The 22969-nt window shown below is 45.7% G+C and overlaps 1 protein-coding gene across 2 annotated transcripts; it reads left to right on the top strand.

The window, feature by feature from the left end:
- Positions 1-151: 151 nt before the first annotated feature.
- LOC119399627 (uncharacterized) lies at positions 152-21836 on the top strand. Of its 2 annotated transcripts, none has more exons than XM_037666435.2 (6): positions 152-353; positions 1077-1217; positions 3062-3297; positions 6800-7007; positions 18729-18854; positions 21405-21836. In XM_037666435.2, the coding sequence occupies exons 2-6, from the start codon at positions 1116-1118 to the stop codon at positions 21768-21770; spliced, it is 1038 nt and encodes a 345-aa protein (XP_037522363.1). In that variant the 5' UTR covers positions 152-353; positions 1077-1115; the 3' UTR covers positions 21771-21836. The 2 variants fall into 2 exon arrangements, with proteins under 2 accessions (XP_037522363.1, XP_037522371.1); XM_037666443.2 differs by having other exon boundaries at positions 155-419.
- Positions 21837-22969: the final 1133 nt, after the last annotated feature.

Here is a 22969-nt window from a genome sequence, read left to right as displayed (position 1 = left end):
AAGCATAGATTTAGTTAAATTAACAGTATGTCTAAAATCATAGCCTTTTGAGACCAGCAGAGGGGACCGTTAGTGTCATTTTGTACCGCTAGGGAATAACTTCCGCCCCTTGCCCATGCCTACACTGTACCCATGCCTTGCCCCCTTGCCTATCCCCTACCTGGCGTGTGCCGTGCGCTGGCTCCCTGGCTCCACCGGCTCTACTGACCGAAGACTGTCGGGGGTAGCCGCCGCGCACGCGACCTTTACGTTGTGCGTGAGGCGAAGGAAGTATGGCGAAAGTGCGCTGAATCGTGTTCACAGTTATACCGTGAAACGAAACAGCTAGGTGTGGAATTGACTACGGCTGAATTGTGAGTGTATATCAGCATTGAGCTGCAACGGGCGCATTCGCATCGTTCGCCACTTCACAGCCATCGGTATCAGACGGACCTTTCCCTGTCGCTGTAGCACACACACTAACACGTACTATATGCATGTCTACATATATGTGTATTTTTAAAGTCTATGAAGCGTAACTTTTATTCACATTCATGCGTGGCCTAAACCACCTGTGCGGAATATTTAGGCCTAGCTTGACGGAAAGCTTGGCCAGTCGAGTTGACATAGGCCGATTTTTTTGAAGGGCCATTGCAGGTTGGAACGTGTCGTGAAGTTTATAATGAAGTTGTCACGAAGCAAGAGCTTCCACCGTGAACCTTATTTGCAGCAGGTAGTCGTCCAGCCGTAGCTGTAAGCTGCGCCGGTTCGGATCAGCTATCATTTGACATCCGTTTACATGATCTTTCTAGCAGTAGTACAAGGAACATTAGATGCAGCATTGTATGAGGGGCGATCATTTGACATCGTAGAGACAATGTTGCATGGGTGATCATTTCATATCCGCATACATGATCTTGCCATAGCAGTACAAGGAATAGGATGCAGCATTTTATGAGTGATCATTTGACATCCGCTTACATGATCTTGCTTACAGTATACGGAGCAGCAGGGACAGTGTTGCATGTGTGGTCATTTGACATCCGATGAGAAGCAGAGAGGCAGGTGGAGCATTCATTTCGTATCTGCTATCGCAGTCTTTCTCGCAGTACACGGAGGCACGGGGCTGTGGCAACATGGATTTTCGCGAAACTGTTGAGAAGAAGATGCTTAAAGCTCAAGAACTGGTAAATGAAATTGAAACAAGCTGGAAGTGCCTGCAAAGTAACTGCGAAACTGTAAGTATCGCTTTCGCATTGTATTTTAGTCACATAGGCGCCGTTGCGCTGTTTGACTGTGGATGGGGCCCTCGCAACTTTGATTAGCGTGCGCTTTGCACATTCGATGTTGCATTTACCAATTTGTCCTAAACATTTATGTTACCTAAAAGGTGACTTCGCTATTCCGGGAAGGAAGATATTCGAAACTTCATATCAGATAATTTCAGTTGTTGCACTTTGCTTATGTCAAAGGATACTGCTAGAGTTGCTTGTGCCAGAAGAGGTCTAATTTTTTGTAGTCCTACAGAAGGCATGTCATTGAAAGCATCTGTATCTGTGAAAATTACAAGCTTGTCACATATATGTCTAGAAATTCTGTCTGCGAACCCTCGTGAGTTGCGTGTGGATACCAGCAATACTCATGACTGAGTGATTGTGCTGTGAAAAGGTCGCATTAGAAATTTTTTTCTTTTTTTGATGGCTGGCTTTATAGATTCTGCATGCACTGAGCTCCCATCTTTCACAGCACTTATTCCCCCAACGTCATTACAGTCCTGACTTAGTGCAACCTCCTGCAATGCTGTGCAGTGTGCCACATGTATTTAGTAATGACACAGTGATCGTGGCATGATATTATGCTTTTTGACTGATATCCAAGACAGCAAAGAGCTGTTTTTGTGAGATGAACATAGAAAATAGCTGCTGCTTAGTTGAAAGATGTGCTGCAAATGACTGCTGTATCAAGCACCAACTACACTGCATGAGCATAATTTCATTTGAAATAAATGCTACCACTTGCATAGTTAGCAGTGTGCATGCTGCGAATAGTGTGTAGATTTGTGCAAGCTGACAAATGTGAAAAGTGTGTGATAGCCCAGTGGGTAGCTTATCTAATTACTGTCTGCATATTGCCATAGGGATGCGAGTTCCTTGGTGGCAAAGTTTATAAAAATAATTGTTGGAGTTTATGTCCCCAAACCATGATATGATTATGAGGGATGTCGTAGTGGAGGGCCCCGGAAATTTTGACCACCTGGGGTTCTCTAACCTGCACCTAAATGTAAGTACAAGGGCCTCTAGCATTTCGCCTCCAAAATGCGACCGTCACGGCCAGGATTCAATCCTGCGACGTTTGGGTCAGCAATCGAGCACATAACCACTAGACCACCGCGGCGGGTAGTTGCAAAGTCTTGTTTCCCCATATTGTAAAGGAGAAGTTCATGGGGAGAAAGAAAATATAAGCTTGCTTATGAGACTGTGATGGTGGTGGCATCACACCAATGGCTTGATAAAAATGACAGACAAGGCAAGCTCACATTCATGCTCCTATTTTCTGTTGCAAATAGGAGCATGGAGCTTTAAGAGACATATTATAGACTGAAGAAGCACTAATTAAAAAGTTGACCAAACAATTAATATTTAGTGATAAAAATACTGATTTTATAAGTATTGGATGCACCTTAAAAGGCCCTTGGGTGGTCAAAACTCAATCATATGAACCCCCCTCCCACAATAGTGTGCCTTGTAATCATATCATGGTTTGGGCACGTAAAACTCATCAGTGTAATTTTAATTTTTTTAATGGCAATCACTGCCAACTGGACTGACATTGCTATCTGATTACAACGGTGATGTTCTGTCTGGTTTTGAGATTTAAAATGCGGTAATGGGTGTTGTCACTGAAACTAAGTGGACATGTCAGTGTTGAGTGTGGAGAAAAAAAAAGAAGAGGTGTATGCCACTTTCTGGAAAATCAGTCAGCCGCTTGTTGGACTAACAAGGTAACAGCTGTTTAAAAATGTTACTTGGCAGTGGCCAAAGGTTGTTTGTTGTGACTTTACCTTTGCATTTTCCTTCTTCAGCTCAAGGATGACATAGATGCTGCTTGCAACCAGCAGATAGCTGCTGTTTGTCAACGAAAGGACCAATTGTGCCACCAAGTTGAATTGCTGGCTGCTGAACAGGAGAGGCAACTTCAGGCAGATTTGGCCAAGTTGCACCAATATCAAGGCAGCCTGCTGTCAGTACTTCAGCTCTATGCTGCTGGCACGCTAAAGAATGATGAAAATGCCTTCACCTGTCTTCAAGCCCTTGAGCTGTGAGTTTGGCATCACACTTGTGCAACTAAAATTCTTTGTGGATCTTGATTTGAAAGCAGTCCATACTTGGACCACCGCGCTCCAGTTCTGTAACCCTGTGTAAAAGTGTTCATGCAACTTGTGAAACTTTTAATAAAAGCGCACATGCACACACACATACCAACGATTAGTCTAATTAGGGGAAAAAGTGCTGCCACTAACTGTTTATTTCAGTAGACATAGCCATCGATATTGGTATAAAGCCAAAGGGGCATGACATACGCTACTGCAGATTCATGGAGAGCACTGCATTTCTGAGTTGAGCCAAGTTATATATCACGCTGCTGTTGTAGGCGTCATCTGCGGTAGTCTCCCGTTTTTCTTTTACTTAACATTGGTGCTGTAGGTTCGATGCTCTTCCTTTGGTGACCAATAAGTGCTTGCAGTGGGGACTTCCTTCACCCTGCGACTTCCTTCACAGTGCTGCTGTGGTGTGTCTTCATTAAATTACTTCGCGCATGCCCCAATTATTTTTTTCATCATTGTGTTGGTTGGTCACTAATCATGGGTCCATTGCAATGCAGGCAGCAGGTTTGATGGCAGTGAGTGGGCCGTTGTTGAGTTTCTTGCAATCCTCAACAGCTTCTGCCGGGGTTATGACATTGTGCGTAACTAGCACTTGAAGCAACCACTTTGGACAAAACCGCACGGTTGCAAGCAACACGATCATTGATAGTGGTCACACATTTCTGAAGGCATTCCTCGAATGAGCACTTAGTCAGAACGAAACTACTGTTTGCCAGAGCCCCAGCGGTCACTGCCAATGTGGTTGTAGGGGGTACTTAGTTGTTTGGGAGGCATGTAGGCTATCCAATCTCATGTGTGGTGGTAAATGCAAGACTAATGGCTATGAAGGCACAAATAGGGATAAAGTATTCTGGCATTCCTTTTGTCCCTACAGAGGTTACCATTGACGACAATGGCGATGTGGTTCCTCGCCTTCATTTTATCTAGGCCCTAGAACTGCTTTTGCTCTTAGATCAGACACTTGGGGTGTCTCACATTCCGCAGGTTGTCCAAATTGAATGGTGTGCAGTCAAAAGCGTCCAAATGATGGAACTCTAATTTTGTTACATTAAATAATGCATGTGCCTGTCGGAACCAGAAGACGAATCCAAACTATCCAATTTTCCGACTTAACGAGCATTGAATCAACGAGGTTGTACTGTAGTTCCTAATTGCTTTTGTCTGTTAGATGCAGTCAAGGTTAGACTTCATAAGACATTCTAAGCCATCAAGGAAACAATATGACTCAGGAGAAGACAGTGGACAAGGTTAGCACTTGCCCTTTTGTTTCATTGATGGTGCTCAAAACCAAATCCATTTGCAAGGCTCAATGAAGGCTTGACTAGTAGGTGGCAATCATAATTGAAAGCTCCATTTTTATATTTCGAGCATGCTTGAACACACCTACCAGGGGCACTTGGGCAGGATTTTATCACCATATGTGTTTCAAGCAATTTTGTTTCTAAATTTACGCTAATCGGAGTCCCCGTTGAATACTTGGCCCAGATGTATGTACTCTTGTCCTGTGTACAAGGAAACCTTGTACTGTATGTTGTGTGAGCAGGTGTGTCACAAAATGTGGGTATGCACAAGCACTGTTGGAAAAATAGGTGGATTGGCTAGCCTAGGGAAATGCTTAAAATACTTCTATTGGCATAGTAGATCAGATGAAGTGGCCCCTTCAAGCCTGTAGCTTGAAGGGGCCGCGACATGATTGTTCTAATCTCAGTTTATCATTGTAACTGAGGGCAGAGGGCCTAATGTGATTATGTACACAAAGAAGTGGGCTCTAAGTGCACATTATAATTCAATATTTCAATTTGAAATTGTTGCCTCAAAACTCCCACCGACAGCGACTGTAATTTTGTCATGAAGTGTGGGATGCCAGAAAATGAACCACCTCTGTCATCTGCTTTGAGGTGGTGGGATACTGCGTTGTACTATTGCTATAAAAAGGAATGCAAACAGTGTGGCATCTACGCGCTCCACTGTTTGCATTTCTTTTCACGCGGTTGTAACCTGGCTGGTGATAAAAAGACACTAGAATCATCCATGGTACGTTCAAGGACGACTCTAGCGTCTTTTTATGGCCATCAAGGTAAAAGCATGATGAAAACAAATGTGAACAGCAGAGCACTAACATGCCACAATGTTTTCATTTCTTTTCATCGCAGCTGTACAGAGGTCAACACGCTTGTCTAGAATGCTGGAGCGTCAGGCTCAGGACTGCACGGGCGACATCTAGACATAACACGTGGTTCGAGATTAGCCACATCTGAGCATGTGCGGCCCCCAGTGATGCACCTGCCTTGCATTTTCTTCCCTTATTTATTGCCACAGCTGCAACACCTCTTTTGGCTGTCTGAAGTGCTGTCTGTGGTGTAGCGCACAGAAAAAGAAAATGCAGGGAATCGACCGTCTGAGCACCCGGTGCAAGCTGTGTGGCAAGATTATTCTTGGTTAGCGGTGTCATCATTCCGGCAGCCCATTGCAGATATATTGCACGTTATCTTTTTTGTTTTTCCAGTGCTACATCACTGACAGCGCTTCTGATGGGCGGAACTGTTGATGTAGCCACGGTGACAAAAAAAAGGAAAGAATATGCGCAGCAGGTGCGTTATAGGGGCTGCGCATGCTCAGATGTGACCTATCTCAAACCACGTGTTATCTCTAGATGTCGCCCGTGCAGCCCCGAGCCCGATGCTCCGGCGTTCTAGACACGCGTGTTGACCTCAGTACATATTGCTTCGTACACCCTAGTACCCAGCAGTGTAACAAGGGCGCCACGGTTGAATTGTACTGGCAATTCCTTCACTTGCATGATGAAAAGCTGCTACAGATCACAGAGACACACATGAAATAACAAAACAATTCATGGCATCCATGACATGTTTCCAGGTCTTGCTATCAGATCCCGTTTTTAGGTTGCACAAAAGTATGGCCTTCGTTGCCCAAGAGCGTCGATTTGGGGAGTGTCAGCTGATTTCACCTCCATTCAGGGTTCCCATACTGCATTACAGTTCCGCTGTGACATTCAAAAATTCAAATACAGATTTTCTACTGCAATGAATATGCTAGGATTTCGCTAACTTAATGTGGGACACATCCGGGTTAACATGCCGTGCATAATTCATACTCATAACTTTGGTGGCGTGGCTCCTTTGAGAAAGGCAGGCAATCAATAATGAGCTCCATGAAATGAACGAAGAGGAAAATGTAGCTTTAGCAGCAGCAATAAAATATTTATCATTGTTACACCATAGAGACAAGTGTTTGTATCCTATAAAGGAATTGAGAAAAATAAGCTGGTGATTGTTTCTCAGTATGGGTAATGGGAATTTTCACAGAAAAAGAAAACACACTATTACATTCTTTATTAACCACATATCTTAAGTTTTTTACTGTAACAGTTGCTGCTCCTTTAGCCTGTATTTATTGTTGCATGTTTCTATACAGGCCAAATGTGACAACAGGAGTGCCGCAGCTGCACTTTGCCAAAACTGGGGAGAAAGAGCTGGAAAAGGCAGTGCGGGGCTTTGGCTGTGCCAAGCTTCACCGTGCCTGTGCACTAGTTGGCAACTTCAGGGAGAGCCAAACCAGTCTTTTCAGTGGGGAATGTTCAAAAGTCTCGGAATCAAATGAACCTTGGCTGCTATGTGACATGGTATGTATGTATGTATGCAGTGACAGGAATATGGAATGTTGGTTAGCATTGTTCTTGTTGGCCCTGCATTTCATTAAAGCCTTGCTTTTAGTATCAATTTCCCTGTTTACGGATAGTGCATCTTTGAAGGTTGTCACTGGCTCATCCTAAATGCATGCATGGTATACTAAATTATTTAAAGCTCAGGGCTGTCGTTAGTGCAAAATTTAATATGGGTCAAAATTTGTGGAGTGTTTGAGCTAAATACAGTAGAATCTTGTTAAACAGAGCCTTAAAGGCCAACTCTGGCGATTTTTTGGCCATGTCAAAGTAATAGTGCTTTTATGTTCGAGACGCTCCTGTTACGAGCCCGATAGCAGAAATACTCGGCAAATTGGAGAATAATTTTAAAAAAGCAAAAAAGTGCAACACCGAAACCGAAACCCAACCGAATGTACTGTCTACGTATGACATAGACGACGTTACGAACGAACCGGAAGTTGTGCAAGGCATGCCAGTTACGCCGGCGCGGAGTATGAAAACTGTGACAGCCGGGACGACCAGCGACGCGTCGGCCAAACCAACGCTGTCTGTCGCCTTGTGCACAACAGACGCTCGCTGTAGCGGCTGAAGCGCAGAAGTTAGCGGTGCCCTCGGCTGCGTCACTTCCGCCACCTTCCCAATACTGACGTCACAGACGCAATGTTGCTAATAATTGTGGGAAGCCAGGAGGGCGTTTGCAGACAATCTTTAAAATTCATTTGCAAACAATCTGCGCATGTATCAAGCCTGTAATTTGACGTAAATGACAGAAACGTGCAAAGGAACATACCCAGCGATTTTCGTTGAGATCCATCGACCTCGAAAAATCGCCGGAGTTGGCCTTTAAAAGGACTGGCAAAATATATTTCTTGAGGAATTCAATTACTGAGAGAAATATATAGGCTTGCACCATCTTAGAGCAAACCATCTTAGAGGCAGTTCTGTTTAAAGGTTCTGTTTAAAGGTTGTTCTGTTTTGTTTAAACAAAACTTTTGTTGCGGAGATTTTCAGAACATTTGTTAGCTTGGGTGCTGAAATGGTTTGACACAACCTTATTTTCAGGCAGAAACAGAAAATAATGAATTTAATGAGTTTTTCATAAACTGCCGTGTGTAGTGGCTGCGCTGTGAACAAGAAGAGGTGACGTTTAACCCGCTGTAAATGCGCTTGCCAACCATGCCGCATCACCCTCGTCTCTCAATCCACTCCGCTCCCACTATGGTCCCTAGAACCATATACATATATACCATATATACAAACTGCACTGGCAGTGAACAATGCTCTTGATGTGACTGAGGAGGGGTAGAGGCTGGCACCCAGGCTGCGGCGAAGAGGACTCTTGTGAAGCTTCTTACGAAGAAAAAGATGCATTTTATTCACCTATTTACAGGAGTTTTTAGAAAAGAGTGCAGATCTGTGTCTTCACATGGCAAGAGAGAACAAACTGAACACAAGATAAGAGAGGCCAGAGAGATAGCCAGCGCACACCCGATGCGCTCCTTATACAGTAGAACCCCGCTTATACGTTTTTGAAGGGACCGTAGAAAATAAACGTAAGAGACAGGAAACGCAAGAGCCGAAAAACAGGAAAAACGACAAAATATTTAGTGGTACAGAATTTTATTTCAATGCTTACGAGCAGCACGAAAATTGGCGCGCTCAGCCACGATCTAGTCGACAGATAGAAACGCGGAGCTGGGGACGGCCTCATCCACAGAAATGTAATCAACGTATGTGATTTTTTTAACACGAACAGGTGTAGGCATGAAAGAACTAAGCACACGCAATCACGACCAGCGTGGCGAGTCCGACCTGCGAGCCGCGCGCACGACCATGCGAGCTCCAACCAGCTTGAACTCCTCCCGTCCTCTGACATACAGTAAAACCTCGGTAATTTGTACTCGGTTAATTGGGAATCCCGGATAATTTGTATTATTTGCGCGGTCCCAAATTTTTACATGTAAATTTAACTGGATAATTGGTGCGGCCAGTCTGCGACTTCCCGGTTAATTGGCACACTTGGCCGCAACTTCCAAGATATGCAAAGGGTGTTGCGAATCTCGAAGGCTGTAACTAAAACATGCATTTTTTTTTTTTTTTGATGTACGGATCTCAAAGGCCATGTTTTTTTTTACCGGAAATACGTCGTAGACGCCATGTTTTAGCAATTGCCAGGCGGCGATGCATGCGGTTGCGATCATGATCATCATCATCTCAACAGCGATGTTAGCCACTCTAGCGAAGTGAATGTTTTGTGGAGTCTTTGTGCCATTTGGATGTCGGCTGGCGAGCATTGTGCGATTCGGTGCGACTGCTCCATTTGTCTCCTGTCTCCGCTTGAGTGTCTTCCCTGTGAATTAGTTGATTGAGGTGTGCTTGGAAGGAAGATGCCGAAGTACAAGAGCTTGTCCCTGCACGAAAAGGTGTGCTTAATTGAAGAGGCCAGCAAGTCGACGGCGTCGAAAACGGCTCTCGCCGAAAAGCACCACGTGCCTCTGTCAACGCTGTGCAACATCATCAAGAATAAGGAGAAAATTCTCGATGCTTACAGCAAGACGTACTCGTCAAAGCGTACACGAGTACGCCCGCCTACGTACGCCGACGTTGAAGCAGCTCTGATCGACTGGCTGCAGAAAGCCAACGCAGCACACCTTCCTGTGAATGGGACCATATTGCGTGAGAAGGCCAACCAGCTGGCGCTGCAACTTGGACATTCTGAGTTTAAATGCAGCAATGGATGGTTTTGCCGATTTAAGGAGCGCAACAACCTGACATTCGTGACTGTTTGTGGCGAGAGTGGCAGCGCGGATCAGTCTGTTGTCGACGGCTGGAAGCAGCACACCTTCGCTCCACTACTCGCCAAGTACGAAGCAGCAGATGTTTACAACCTTGATGAAGCTGCTCTGTTCTACAAAATGTTGCCTACGAAGACGTTCGCTTTGAAGGAGGCAGACATTAAGGGGCGGAAACAGAACAAAGATAGAATCACTGTTTTGTTTGGTGCAAGCATGTGCGGTGAGCACAAGCTGCCACTGCTTGTTATTGGGAAGACAGAAAAGCCTCGTTGTTTCAAAAATGCACGACTGCCATCCAAGGATGACCTGATCTATAAAAACAACAAGAAAGCTTGGATGACGGCTGCACTCTTTGAAGAATACGTGCTGCACCTTGACCGCAAGTTTGCGGCCGCAGGGCGCAGCGTTTTGTTCGTCGTCGATAATTGCCCAGCTCACGGCGACATTCAGAACCTGCAGGCAATCAGGCTGGTCTTTCTACCCCCGAACACGACGTCGCTATCGCAGCCGATGGACCAGGGCGTCATACACCATACCAGGAATATATATCGCTACAATCTGTTGAAGCGAATGCTCCTTTGCTATGACAACGGAAAGGAGTATAACATTGACCTCCTCGGTGGTATTTGCCTCATTGTTCACGCATGGAGGCAGGTGGAGGCCACCGTTATTCGACGGTGTTTTGAGCACGCCGGTTTTGTGAAAGAAGAGGCAACCTCCGCTGAGTTTGCTGTCACCGCTGTCACTTGCCCGTTTGATGAAGAAGGGGAGACTCTCTGCGCTCGATATGAGGCTTTGCACGCGGACGAGGAGTGCACTCCAATCGGATTCTCCGAGTACGCAAATGTCGAGTGCACAGTGCAGACGTGTTACGCCGACATCGACAGCGAGATAGCTGCGAGATCGACCGATTCGGCCTCTAATGTTGACAGCGATGACGAGCCCTCCCGAGCACCCCCTTTGGCGGATGTCATCGATGCCTTGAGTGTTGTGCGCAGCTTTGTCGAGTGCAAGGGCGGCGAGGCTGAGATGCTGCGCCTCATTGACAGGCTGGAAAATATGACTTTCAGTGCTGGGAACTACCGAACGCGTCAGTCACGCATGGAGGAATTTTTCTCCAAGTAGGCTGACTTGCCACAATAAAGGTGTGACTTCCGTACATCACGTTTTCTGGCTGATTTCTTTGATTTCGCGTTGTTTCGGATAATTGGGAATCCCGCTTAATTGGGATATTTTTCTCGGTCCCGAGGCTTTCGAATTAACGAGGTTTTACTGTATAACAATGACGATGAGTCTACGCCAACGCGGTGGCAGAAGTTAATGCCAATCTCGAAGGCCTTGCTTTCGCAAGCAATTACGTCATAGACGCCATGTTTGTGGAATACAAATCTCAAAGGCTATGCTTTTGTCAATAGTAAATGCCAATCTCGAAGGCCTTGCTTTTGCGAGCAATTACGTCAGACGCCACCTTTGCAGTACAAATCTCGGAAGGCGATGCATTTGTTTGCAACAATCGAAAGATCCTGTTGCTTGCACCTCTCATGCGGCTAATGTTACGGTCAAACCAGGCCAAGCTGCGTGAAAATGCACCAATGACCGCTCTCTTCGGTAGTCACTCGGTCGGCTCCGAGCGCACTTCGCGACGTATCATACGGGAACGGTCCGACAGTTACGACGTAACAGCGGGGTTCCCAATACATTGTATCCTATGGGAGCTATGCCGGGACCGGCGGAAAACGGCGTAACAGCCGGGAAAACGCAGCGGTGAGGAACATAACAGCGGGGTTCTACTGTATACCGGTTCGTGCACACACTTCTTGTCAGGCGTTCTTACTGTATGCGGAACGTGTATAGCTGGCACACCGATGCATGTTGCTTGCACTGCACTGGCAGATGTCATGGAGTCTCGCGTTCTTGTGGGACGTGGACTGCGTATGGCAGGAACGCCAAGGGGTGTTTCTTGCAGCCACTTGCAAGTACCGTGGAGTCGGCGTTCCTCGATAGGTGACATGTCCATGCAGGTTGTGTTTTGCAGGCCCGATCTTAACACTCCTGAGTTGGGCATGTCTCGGCACCTTTGTGGAAGGTGTAGAGTGGGATGTAACAGAGGGATGGAGAAAGGGAATTAGCCAGACAGGAAAGCGTGCACCGTGCTTCCGCCGCCTACACGCTTGATGTCATGGCTGTTGACACGCAGCCCCAAACACGCTGGCATGCATCTGCCGTGTGCTCACATTCCTCCAATATTATAGCCAACTGTTCAAGAATACATGGAATAAACTCTGCTTGCCGGAACAGTCTCATCTTCAGAGCGTAATTTCATTGCTTTCGTCATTTTTTTTTCATATTTTTGTTCAGTATCCCCTCAAGCGATTTCCATTTACTGGGTCTACTGTGCTTATGTCATTGTGCATTTGGCTTCCGTCACTTCAACTCTGAAGGGACTGATAAAACGAGTGTAATTATCCAGCCAGTTAAATTAAGCAAGCATAAGAAAAAAAGCACACAGCACACACACTCTTTGGCAGTGTTTATGCCAAAATTAGATGTTCCTGAATTGGAGCATGCACTTGTATTTTATTGGACCGCAGTAGAAATGTACCACGTCGAAATAGAATGTGGACCTGATTTTTAGAAAAGAAATTTAATTCTGGCATTTGACAAATCTTTATTTGATGTCCGCCATTGTTCCTCTTAGGCAGCACCTCCCCATCATGAGGAACAAAATGCGTTGTTCTTACGGGCAGTAGCACATTTGATGTGTTGCATTTATCAGTAGACTCAACAATTGCAGTCTCAGACTAACCACTTCTCTCTAGGCCTGTGACTTGTGCAATTCTTTAGAATGTTAGCGTGCACAGAGAACATGTGACGCAACTTGTTGCTGATGGCTAAACAAGGAAAACAACTTTTTGTTTGAAATTGCTCTTGTAATCAGTCTGGAAGTGGGTGTGTCATCGTCATGCTACTTGAACCCTTCCAACGCCTCCTCTAGAAAGATGCCTGCGGCGTCACTCGCTATCCCATTGTAGCCGTCCTGCCTTGATTTGTGGTCGCTTGTCAAAAGATGGCGCCACATTCTCCCCTCTTATCTTCAATGGGGTTGGGGGTGGTGTGGCGCCGGGGGGGGTGATAGTGTGCGCATGCGTGCATGTGTGTTGCAAGCGGCCACCGCAAGGATCGCTAGCTACTGCCCTCATTAGAAACGGTGAAGGAGGAAAAGGGAAGGGCAGGAGGTTTTTGGCTCACGCGGCAGGCATCTTTATAGAGGAGGCGTTGACCCTTTTATCCGCGGTTGCCATCTTGCGATGGCAATGGTGATGACCCTGACCAAGCTGGCTCTGGCTAGCTTGTGAATGAAGTTTTTTTGAAGTTTTCTTTTTTTTATGTAATTGCATCACCCTGTGAAGCTTTCAGACGAATTTTCTCAAGAAGCAAAAAAAAAAACATTTTCTAGAATCGCGTTTGCAACGGAAAAAAAAAAGTAAAGCTGGTTGACGGAAAGCTGGAAAACGGACCACTGCCTTGTCCTGTGCGTCATTTGTGCCGCTTCCCTTGTTTCTGGCACATGAAGCCATTTGCCAAGCTTAAGTTTAGGCTACTTTACTGGGCTGTATTATTACTTATTAATTATAGTGAACATATTTTAATAATTACCCTGAAAGCGTGATTCTTCTGGTTCTGATGACTCATTTAAGAAGGCACAAAAGAATGGATCAGGGTAGCTACAGTCGAACCTCGTTAATACGTACCCGCTTTAAGTGTGCTAACGGTTAAAAGGTAGTTGCGACGAATCCCCGACCAAGTCTCATACAGCCTAATGCATTCACTGACCGCTTAAGCCGTAGTGCTTCGTCCTACGCCTACCAGTTAGTGTGTACTCTGCGTACCGCGATAAGTTTTTGTGGCATAAAATTTTACTGCGCCGCTGAACTTCCGGACGCCATAATGTGCCGCCAAAGGTTTTCCGTCTTTTCGAGAAGTGCGTAGATTGGTCGATCACTGATTCCGACTTCCGCGCAATTGCGGCGACGCCTTTGCGGGTAAGCATCGGGAAAGAACGAAGGTGAGGCAGCGGCCACCGACGAACGCGCCAGCATGACTTATTGCCGGCAACCTTATCACAATAGGTATCTTCAGATATCTGCTCGGGCACGCGTGCAGCGCAGCACTACTTTAAGCCTACTGCACGCCTTTAATAGGCGTCAACCTGCACGCGCTGGGCCGCCGACCCCTGCCGTGTCGTTGTGTGGGGCAGTGTTCAAGCGCACGCTGCTTTGTAAAAACGAAAGCAGCTCGCTGTTGCGGAGTTGAGCGTTGCTGGTCGCGGGCGACGCGAAACCTCTTTGCATTGACGCTATCACGCTAAACACAAGCGTACGGCACAGCAAGCGTAGTGCTGTTGTAGTGCACGCTTTTATTGGGCGACCACCCAAACGCGCTTCCGTCCACTGCCAGGACCGCTAGAGCGTCGTGAAGTGTGCATCGCTTGCAGGAAGTTCGTCATCGCCGCATCTGCCCACTGTCTGGAGCGAAGTGGGTACGAAGAACACTCCCACGACAAATGCGCGCTCGCGGTACAGCAAGCGGCCCGGCAGTGACGGCGTGAGCCGAGAAGGCGACGTGACGCGCTGCACGCAACTAGCCAGGAGACGATCGGCTCCATGCAGCCGTACCGCGTTTCACTGGAACTGCGTGAGTTTTCGTTTAGGAGCAGATCGCGGTACAGACGCACGCACATATATCGCGGAAAGCCGACACTGTCCGTTCTGTCGCTATGTCGGTCAGTGCGTATACCGGACCCTGTAATAGTTCCGAAATGCTCCTTGGCGTCGCCACCGCGCGCTATCGGATGGTCGTGCGAGAGTACCAGAATCTTTTCTCCACTTTGGCAAAGAGAAAGAAATGGCTTTGCAATGGGTACTTTAGGCAATATTTGCTGTGGCACTGTATTTATTTCTTTGCTGGCGGCGATGGCGTACGCGAGGAGATGCAAATTTTTACTTGGTGTTTAGTGCGTAGTTATGCGGCGTTCCCGGCAGGTACGCATTAACGAGGTTCCACTGTATAGGGGACATTATTTTGAGTCTTTAACTGTAGTGAAGTAATTATGACATAACTGGAAAGGAATTAAAGTTGATGAAAAAAACTTTGCCACTGGTAGGGACCGCACCTACGACCTTCAGATAACGCGTCCGATGCTTTACCAGTTAAGCTACAGTGGCGGTCGTTTTCCTGTCCACTTTCTTGGGTATTTCTGTGCATGTAATCCTGGAAGTGTTAGCCAGCACCGCTCGTAGCCATGACGGCAAGTGTGGAACATTCTTTTTTTCCAGCTTTGCCTGGAGGTGTTTAAATCATCCGGCACACTGTAAGAGGCTCTGTCTCTTCGGTTTGCAGGATCGCTGGGTTGCCATCGTTGGTCTCCGAGTAACACTTATGTGTTGTAAGCACCTTGAAGCAATTGCCTCTGCAGCATTATGAAGCTTTGCAGGAACACATAAACAACGATCGCGTCGCACAGTGAACGCCTAAACAAACGCATACAAGAGTTCAGTAGTGGAAGCCAGAAGCTGCAACTACTGCTGGACTGCCGAGACTTTTCACCCAGAAGCTAACGATGATGACTAAGTGGTGCTTTTGTTCTTGTAACTGGTAGATTGTGGGTGCCATAGTGTTATAATGAAATGTTGTGGGCCCTTTTTTTTTATTATTGGATCAGCTACAGGAGTTTAATGCTTTAAGGACAAACAATTCGAACATCAGAATAGTGCACGTGGTGGTGGCAACCTTTATTGCGGCCATGCTTCACAGCCACAGCACTTCTTGAACAGCACGCAGCTGATATCTGAGGTGACTGCCACTTCATTGCTATAACAAAGTTGGAAGTCCTTTTCACAGTATGTCCATATTGTATTTGTGCGCTCGCGAAAACAATATTGACATATTGGTTGTGCAAAATCGCATGACTTTTTGCATATACAGGGTTTTTTTTAGACAATACAGATTTTTAAGATAGATTTACCAGCGCAGAAAAATAGAAACTGAAACCACTGATCAACTGTTGCTGTTGTTAACTGTTTAATCTCGACATTCGATCTTCTTTGTCTTCTCTTGTCGCTACCACTCCTCTTCGTCTTCTGTTCGGGACAATACATCCTCCGGGTCTCTTATCGCCATCCCTCCGTGGATGGCATGGCACTAGGTTACTCACAGTTGTCACTTCTGTCTTGCCGGATGGTCCTTCGAAGTGCACAGGCTTCAGTATACCTTGTTGTTTCACTGTTTTGAAGACGATAAGGACCTGTAAAAGCATTGTTCGAATGATCAAAACCTTTCCACACTAGTACCATGTCTCCGGGTTGTATATTGGGCATGCGAGTTGCATGGCGCAAGTCGTAGTACTTATTCATTGAACTTTTATATTTGTTGGTTTCCTCGATCGTCTTCTTGCGTTCAGGAATATGAATCTTCCCTACTATGCCAAGTTCGTAATCTGCTGGTAGCCACGTCATCTTCTGAAAGGCAGCAAACCGAGGGCTACAGCCAAGTCCAGCCGTGTGAGATTGCTTGTGATGCCTCCTCACTGCTGCCTCAAGGGCACACTTCCATCCTCCACGAAAGTCATCGTATATGGAAATAAAAGGTTCAAGTCACGGATGAGGCGTTCCGCGAGAGCATTTCCTTCAGGGTGGTACGGTGTAGCGAATCTTAGTGATACCTTTTTCCTCTGCCCACCGTCGGAGCCTTTCACTGCGGAATGCAGGTCCATTATCAGATACAATTACCTTGGTATGCCTAAATGCCTGTCTTTCCATTAATGAAATGACACTGTTTGCGTCTTCTCTTCCGGGTTTTGCTACAGCCATACGTGTGCACTGGTCAACAGCCACTACAAAGGACTGAGTTCGGCGTACACCCTCCCCTTTCTTTTTGAGCTCAGCAAAATCTAGGTGGACAACTTCGAATGGCACATCTGAACATGAAGGAATCACCATCTGGTTTCCTTTGGGGCGGAACTTCGCTTTCATAGTCTGGCATTGATGGCAGGTTCTTACGTAATTTTCTACATCGGCCTTCATGTTCTTCCAAGCAAAAAGTTTCTGAATTTTCCAGTACATCTGCCTAAAGCCGTCATGGCCGCCTGAGTGTGGACTGTCGTGATAGAGCCTCAATATTTTTGATATGCAGCTTTTGAGGCACAACAAACTTTCCGTTCATCAGTTCTAAATCTTCGGTGCCTTCCCATACACTTGCAACGTGCGCCTCTTGATAGTCATTTGTTTGCGCTATGTGCAGTCTTGATAAGGCGTCCGCGTCAGGTAGTTTGTTGCCGGGTCTGTGGCTAACATCAAATGAATTTTGCTGATCCACCTTGCTACTCTGCCCTTCGGTTGTGTAAGGCTGAGAAGGTACGTCAATGCTTGATTGTCTGTGAAAAGTTTAAACCGATGGCCTTCCAAATAACTTCTGAAGTACCGCAACGCCAGCACCACTGCTAAGGCCTCCTTTTCCGTGGTCGTGTAGTTTACTTCAGCTCTTGAAAAGGTGTGGGAATAATAACCTGACCATCAACTGGTGGCTTCGGTCTTGGTTTATGTCTCTTTGGTATAACACTGCTCCTGTTCCGTAAGTGGACGCATTGGTGCAGAGCTCGAATGGTTTGGCGAAATCTGGTGATGTGAAGATTGGGTCTGAAGATACGGCACACACCAGTTCTTAATATGCACGTTCGCACTCAACGCTCCACACAAAAGGGCACCAAAAGAAAGGGCTGAATGGCAAGCTGGACCACTTTGAAGTTGAGGATCGAGACTTCGCAGACAGCAGATTCTATACTTGTTAACCCCTCCCTGGGCAAACACATCAGTTCTGGCCTTTTTGAAAACTCTGAAAATGTTTCCGTCCTGAAGAAAAGCAATTGAAGACAATGAATTCCAACAAGACAAATTACACAGTCGCATCGCGCAAACATACTTCGTAGTCTCAGCACAGTGCAAGTTGTGATGCATAGAGTTTCAGAAATGCGTATTTTAACAATGCTGAGGGATAAACAGGTGAAAAATGTAAAACACACTTCCAAGCACGTGGTAATGTCAGAGACACAAAAGCTAAACTATGAGTCCCAAGTGGTTTATTTTCCCTGCTTCTTGGAACAACGATCTTGAACCCGGTCTTGAAGTATCCGTGCACCATTGCATGACGCACGAATGGTGTATGAAACTTTTCTTTGAAAAAGAAAAGAATGGTGGTTCAAAGTGGACCAAAGTAACCATCGTGGCAGCAAGAACGCACAAAAAGCAAACACTGCAGAAACTGCACACGCCGGCCAATGCTCGCTTCCATGTAATGGTATATCACGAAACTTTGTATCAAGGCCGGCGTCTTTGATGGGCTCCGATATGGCGGCCGGTGCAAGGCTGCTGCTGGCGTGAAAAGTGGTGATGGGGGGGGGGGGGGGGTGTACTCCGCACGGCTGCCATTGGCTGCTTTCATTATGACGTGCCATCAACGGTAGCACCAAGGGCGCCTTCATTTGCGGCCCTTCGGACCTGGGTCCGGAAGAGGTAAGGTGGCGGTGCTGATGTCCTTACGCGTCCCATCAAAGCGGCGGTCTTTCAGACTGCTGCTGGAGACCTGTATGAAGCTTGCCTGGAGTTAGTGTTAGTACTTACATAAGTGAGCTTCTGCTAATTTAGTAGCAAGTTGGTAAACAGAGCTCCTAATTTCTTGCAGTATGTATGTTATTTCGAAGACGGTAATGTGATGACTGTACTTCTTCAACTGCTTTATTAGTTGCTTCGGGGGTATGCTAAATTGTAACATGTCATGCGAGTTTTCATCAAATCTGTCTTGGCTGGTGGTTACAGTGCAGCTAATTGTTCTATTTTATCTCCTGTTGCAGGATAACTGCAGTGGTGAGGATGAAGTGGTGGCCGCCTCCTTGCCAAAGTCCCTCTCGGCGACATCGAGTTCCATTGAAGCAGTGTCAATGGATGAGGACGACACAGCTGGCACATTTCATAAGCTGGTTTGTATCATCTTCCATTTTCATAAGTGTCAAAAGAGTCTTGCCATCTTGTTATATTTATGTACATGTCTTTTTTCAAATATTTAAAGCATAAAGTTTGAGCTAGGCTATTGATGAACCCAAGTCTGAAAACCTTACTTATGTCTTCTAGAAACAACTCATTTCTAGACACTTTGGAATTGCAGCGGAATGTCATTACTGCACCAGATAGGCACAGAAACCGAGTGAGGCATCAAGCATCATGTGCACAGTGCTTGTGGTGCTGTTGTGAAGTTTTGAACTTATTGGTGCTACAGATGGCCCTAAGTTTTCTCAGTAAAATTTTTTGTGATACTTAATTTCATAACTGCACTTCCAGGGTGAAAACCTACAGAACAGATTATTTTTATCGGAACTTTTGCATAGAGTGCTTTTATTTAGCTCTCTTCTAAAATTAGGTGCCAAAGTAAACTTGATATGAGGACAAAAAGAGGCCAGCTATCAAGCAAATGGATCAAAATAGCAATTGCAGTTCGTACAGTCCATGGCTTCATGCATAGTACTGTAAAATCCCGAGCTGTAAAATCTCCACTAGGTGAAAGTTCATCCAATGAAGGTTGTGGGGGAATTCAAGCTGGCAGTGGAACGGTTGTAACAAGTACAGTGTTTCTTTGATTCGAAATCTTCGACACACGTTTATGGAAAAACATTGATAATCCGGGCTCATTCCCTGGTCTTGGTAAGCGTGTGCATTATTAAAATCATCAAATCAAGTTGGACAATCCACAGAGTGTGCCAAGCTCGAGTGCCTCTGGTGTGTGATTCGAAAGGGCGAAGGTGGTGCTATCATCCAACCAAAACGAAGAAGCACTGTTTGCATAACCGTGGTTGTCAGTGGGAATTTTCTGTGAACTCTTGGATGCTTCGGGGCTGTTTGGGCCTTTATAATTCTTGCTTTTACAGTTGTGTGTGGCATTGCATTGGCTGCATGTTTTCAGGATTGCATGGTCACGTTCCATGATAGTGTTGTCAACCACAGTTTCATTCGCTGCAATTGTGGAGAATAAGTTTCCCTTTGACTCTGTGCATCTCGGACGCTTCATAACCACATGGTTGCCAACCACAGTTTATTCCACTGCCTTTGTGGCAGACAGTAGTTTCATTTTGCCTTGGTGATTCGCATTGGCCACATGCCCTCATTACATGGTCTCCCTGCGTTGACTTCTGTAGACTGTTTCGTCTGCAGCGAATGTAGTGATCAATACAGTAGAACCCCGCTGTTACGTTCCTCACTGCTGCGTTTTCCCGGCTGTTACATCGTTTTCTGCCGGTCCCGGCATAACTCCCATAGGATACAATGTATTGGGAACCCCGCTGTTACGTCGTAACTGTCGGACCGTTCCCGTATGATACGTCGCGAAGTGCGCTCAGAGCCGACCGAGTGACTACCAAAGAGAGCGGCCATGGTGCATTTTCACGCAGCTTGGCCTCGTTTGACCGTAATATTAGGCGCATGAGAGGCGCAAGCAACAGAATCTTTCAATTGATGCAAACAAAAGCATGGCCTTCGAGATTCAAATTGCAAAGATGGCGTCTATAACGTAACTGCTCGCGAAAGCAAGGCCTTTGAGATTGGCATTTACTATTGACAAAAGCATAGCCTTTGAGATTTGTACTGCACAAACATGGCGTGTATGACGTAATTGCTTGCGAAAGCAAGGCCTTCGAGATTGGCATTCACTTCTGCCATCGCGTTGGCGTAGACTCATCATCATCGTTATTTGTCGGAGAACGGGAGGAGTTCGAGTTGGTTGGTCGTGCGTGCGGTTCGCGGTCGGACTCGCCGCGCCGGTCGTGATTGCGTGTGCTTAGTTCTTTCATGCCTACAGCTGTTGGTGTTAAAAAAATCACATACGTTGATAACATTTCTGTGGATGAGGCCGTCCTAAGCTCCACGTTTCTATCCATCGACTAGATCGCGGCTGAGCGCGCCAATTTTCGTGCTGCTCGTAAGAATTGAAATAAAATTCTGTACCACTAAATATTTTGCCGTTTTTCCTGTTTTTCGGCTCTTACGTTTCCCGTCTCTTACGTTTATTTCCTACGGTCCCTTCAAAAACGCATCAGCGGGGTTCTACTGTAGTTGCATTTTGAATTGATGAAATGCATATGCTGTGTCATGAACACTGCTGAAACTGTTGAGGATGAAGACCAATTCCATTGTAATGTGATGGTCTGGAACAGGGTGGAGAAATGGAGGGCAAGCTTGCTGTGCACTTGGCGCAAATTTCATATCACTGAAAAAGTGGAGGGGGCCACTTGCACATGTAGGTGCTTGATCAGGATTTTATGTAGAGTGGTACTTTGAATCAAATGCTGAGGCAATTGGCCCCATCCAGAGGTTTCCATTCCTCCAGCTGCACACCTTGTTGCTCTGCCACCTGCATATTATAAGTGAAGCTAAAGGTCATCCTTACAAAATAAAAATTTTGGTGTATCATACTAGTCTTAAGTCTGTGCTGCACAAGTTTTTCATAGCCTTTATGTGGTTTTTCAAAATGGTGATTTCAGGTGGAAGACCACCCTAAAGGTAATGCTATGGTGGATTTGGAGCAAGACCAATCATCTTGGCTTCTGCCGAACAATGAATACACTGGGAAGAGTGAACTTCTCAAACTGACAAGAACATTTAGTGAAATGAAGACATCAGACATCCAAAATGGAGAGACTAACTGGCTACTTCTACCAAAGGATTTTGATACTTGCAAAAATGATTTGGTCATGAGCAAGACATCTGATGTGAACTCCGAGTGGCTTTTTACTAGTAAAGTCAGCCCTATGCTGACAAGCTGGTCATACACAACGAAAATAAGAGAAATGTTTAAACCTTACTTTGACCATAGAAACAACAGTATCTGGGTAGCAAATACACCATAATTTTTATACATAATAGATAATGGGAAGGAAATAAAGTTTTATGCCAACTTTGCTGTTATATTTCTACGTAGTGTGTCCGTGCCTTTCTTTCATTCTTTCTTTTCTTTTCTATTTATGGACATTCCACAAGATTTACCTCATTTGAGGTGGTTTTTACAGTACCTGCACTATGTGAAGATTTCATGTGACCTGACTGCTTGATCAAGAAGCATTCACAATTTTGAGGCATTTGGAAGTAGTATGTCTGCTATTGATTGATTGGAACAACTTTATTGTATATCTCCTGTGGCCATTTGATATTGTGTGGCCAATACACTCACAAATGTGACCTTGCAGTATTTAAGAGCAGCAAGGAGTATGCACTTTTCTTTTCCAAAGCTGCTAATGTGAGAAAGGTATAAGGAATGCACACCTACAAATTTCAAACTCACCACCTTAGAAGTGGGGATGCAATGCTGTCTAGCTCAGACTCGTGTGATCGTGACCAGTTGGTACAACTGGTTGCTGCATAAATACAGGGAAGTGTGCATTAGGCTATGGAATAAGCCTGTGTACATATTTCACATAAACCTTACCCAATGTAACCTCTGCATTCTCACTTTGCCTAGTACCAGAAAGGCTATGGCTATTTAAAAGTTTGTCAGTGCAATGGCTTCATGAAAGTAGTATGACTGGAACAGAAAAGTAGGAATGAAGGGGAGTTTTTTTTTCAAGGGGCTCGTTTCTTTTTGTTAGAAACAAGCAAATGAATCCAACAGACAATTGGGCTAGGGAAAGCATAGGAGCCATTAATTGTTGTCTTTAACTGTAGTGTAGTTATGACATAAATTGAAATGAATTAAAGTGGACAAAAAGGGTCACCCTTTCCTTGGGGGGGGATCGGAACTCGCAACCTTTGAATTACGCGTCCAGTGCTCTACCAATTGAGCTATAACAGAAGGCGCTTCCCTGTCCGCTTCGTTGGGCATTTCTGTATGTGCAGTCCCTGGGAGTGTTAGCCAGTGCCGCTCATAGCCATGGTGTGGAACACTGTTTTTGCTAGAAGGCGTCGTGTGGCTCATGTTCTTTGCACGAGGGGGCAGCTGACCAATAAACGCTTGCATGCTAACCTAAGGCATTAAGTCTGCCAGGGCAAGACCCTCACTATGAATGAAAGAAAGAATGAAACAGAAGAGAGTCTCAAAGACAAGAGCTTCTGA

Source organism: Rhipicephalus sanguineus, chromosome 1 (assembly GCF_013339695.2).
Source record: "Rhipicephalus sanguineus isolate Rsan-2018 chromosome 1, BIME_Rsan_1.4, whole genome shotgun sequence".
In the NCBI taxonomy this organism is placed as follows: Eukaryota; Metazoa; Arthropoda; class Arachnida; order Ixodida; family Ixodidae; genus Rhipicephalus; species Rhipicephalus sanguineus.
This window is presented reverse-complemented; position numbering and strand designations above follow the sequence as displayed.

Excerpts from the sequence above, each read along its gene's own strand:
- LOC119399627 (XM_037666435.2), top strand. The coding sequence starts at position 1,116 with ATGGATTTTCGCGAAACTGTTGAGAAGAAGATGCTTAAAGCTCAAGAA. Across the intron at positions 1,218-3,061 it reads TGCAAAGTAACTGCGAAACT|CTCAAGGATGACATAGATGC; the intron begins GTAAGTATCGCT and ends TTCCTTCTTCAG. Across the intron at positions 7,008-18,728 it reads CTTGGCTGCTATGTGACATG|GATAACTGCAGTGGTGAGGA; the intron begins GTATGTATGTAT and ends CTCCTGTTGCAG.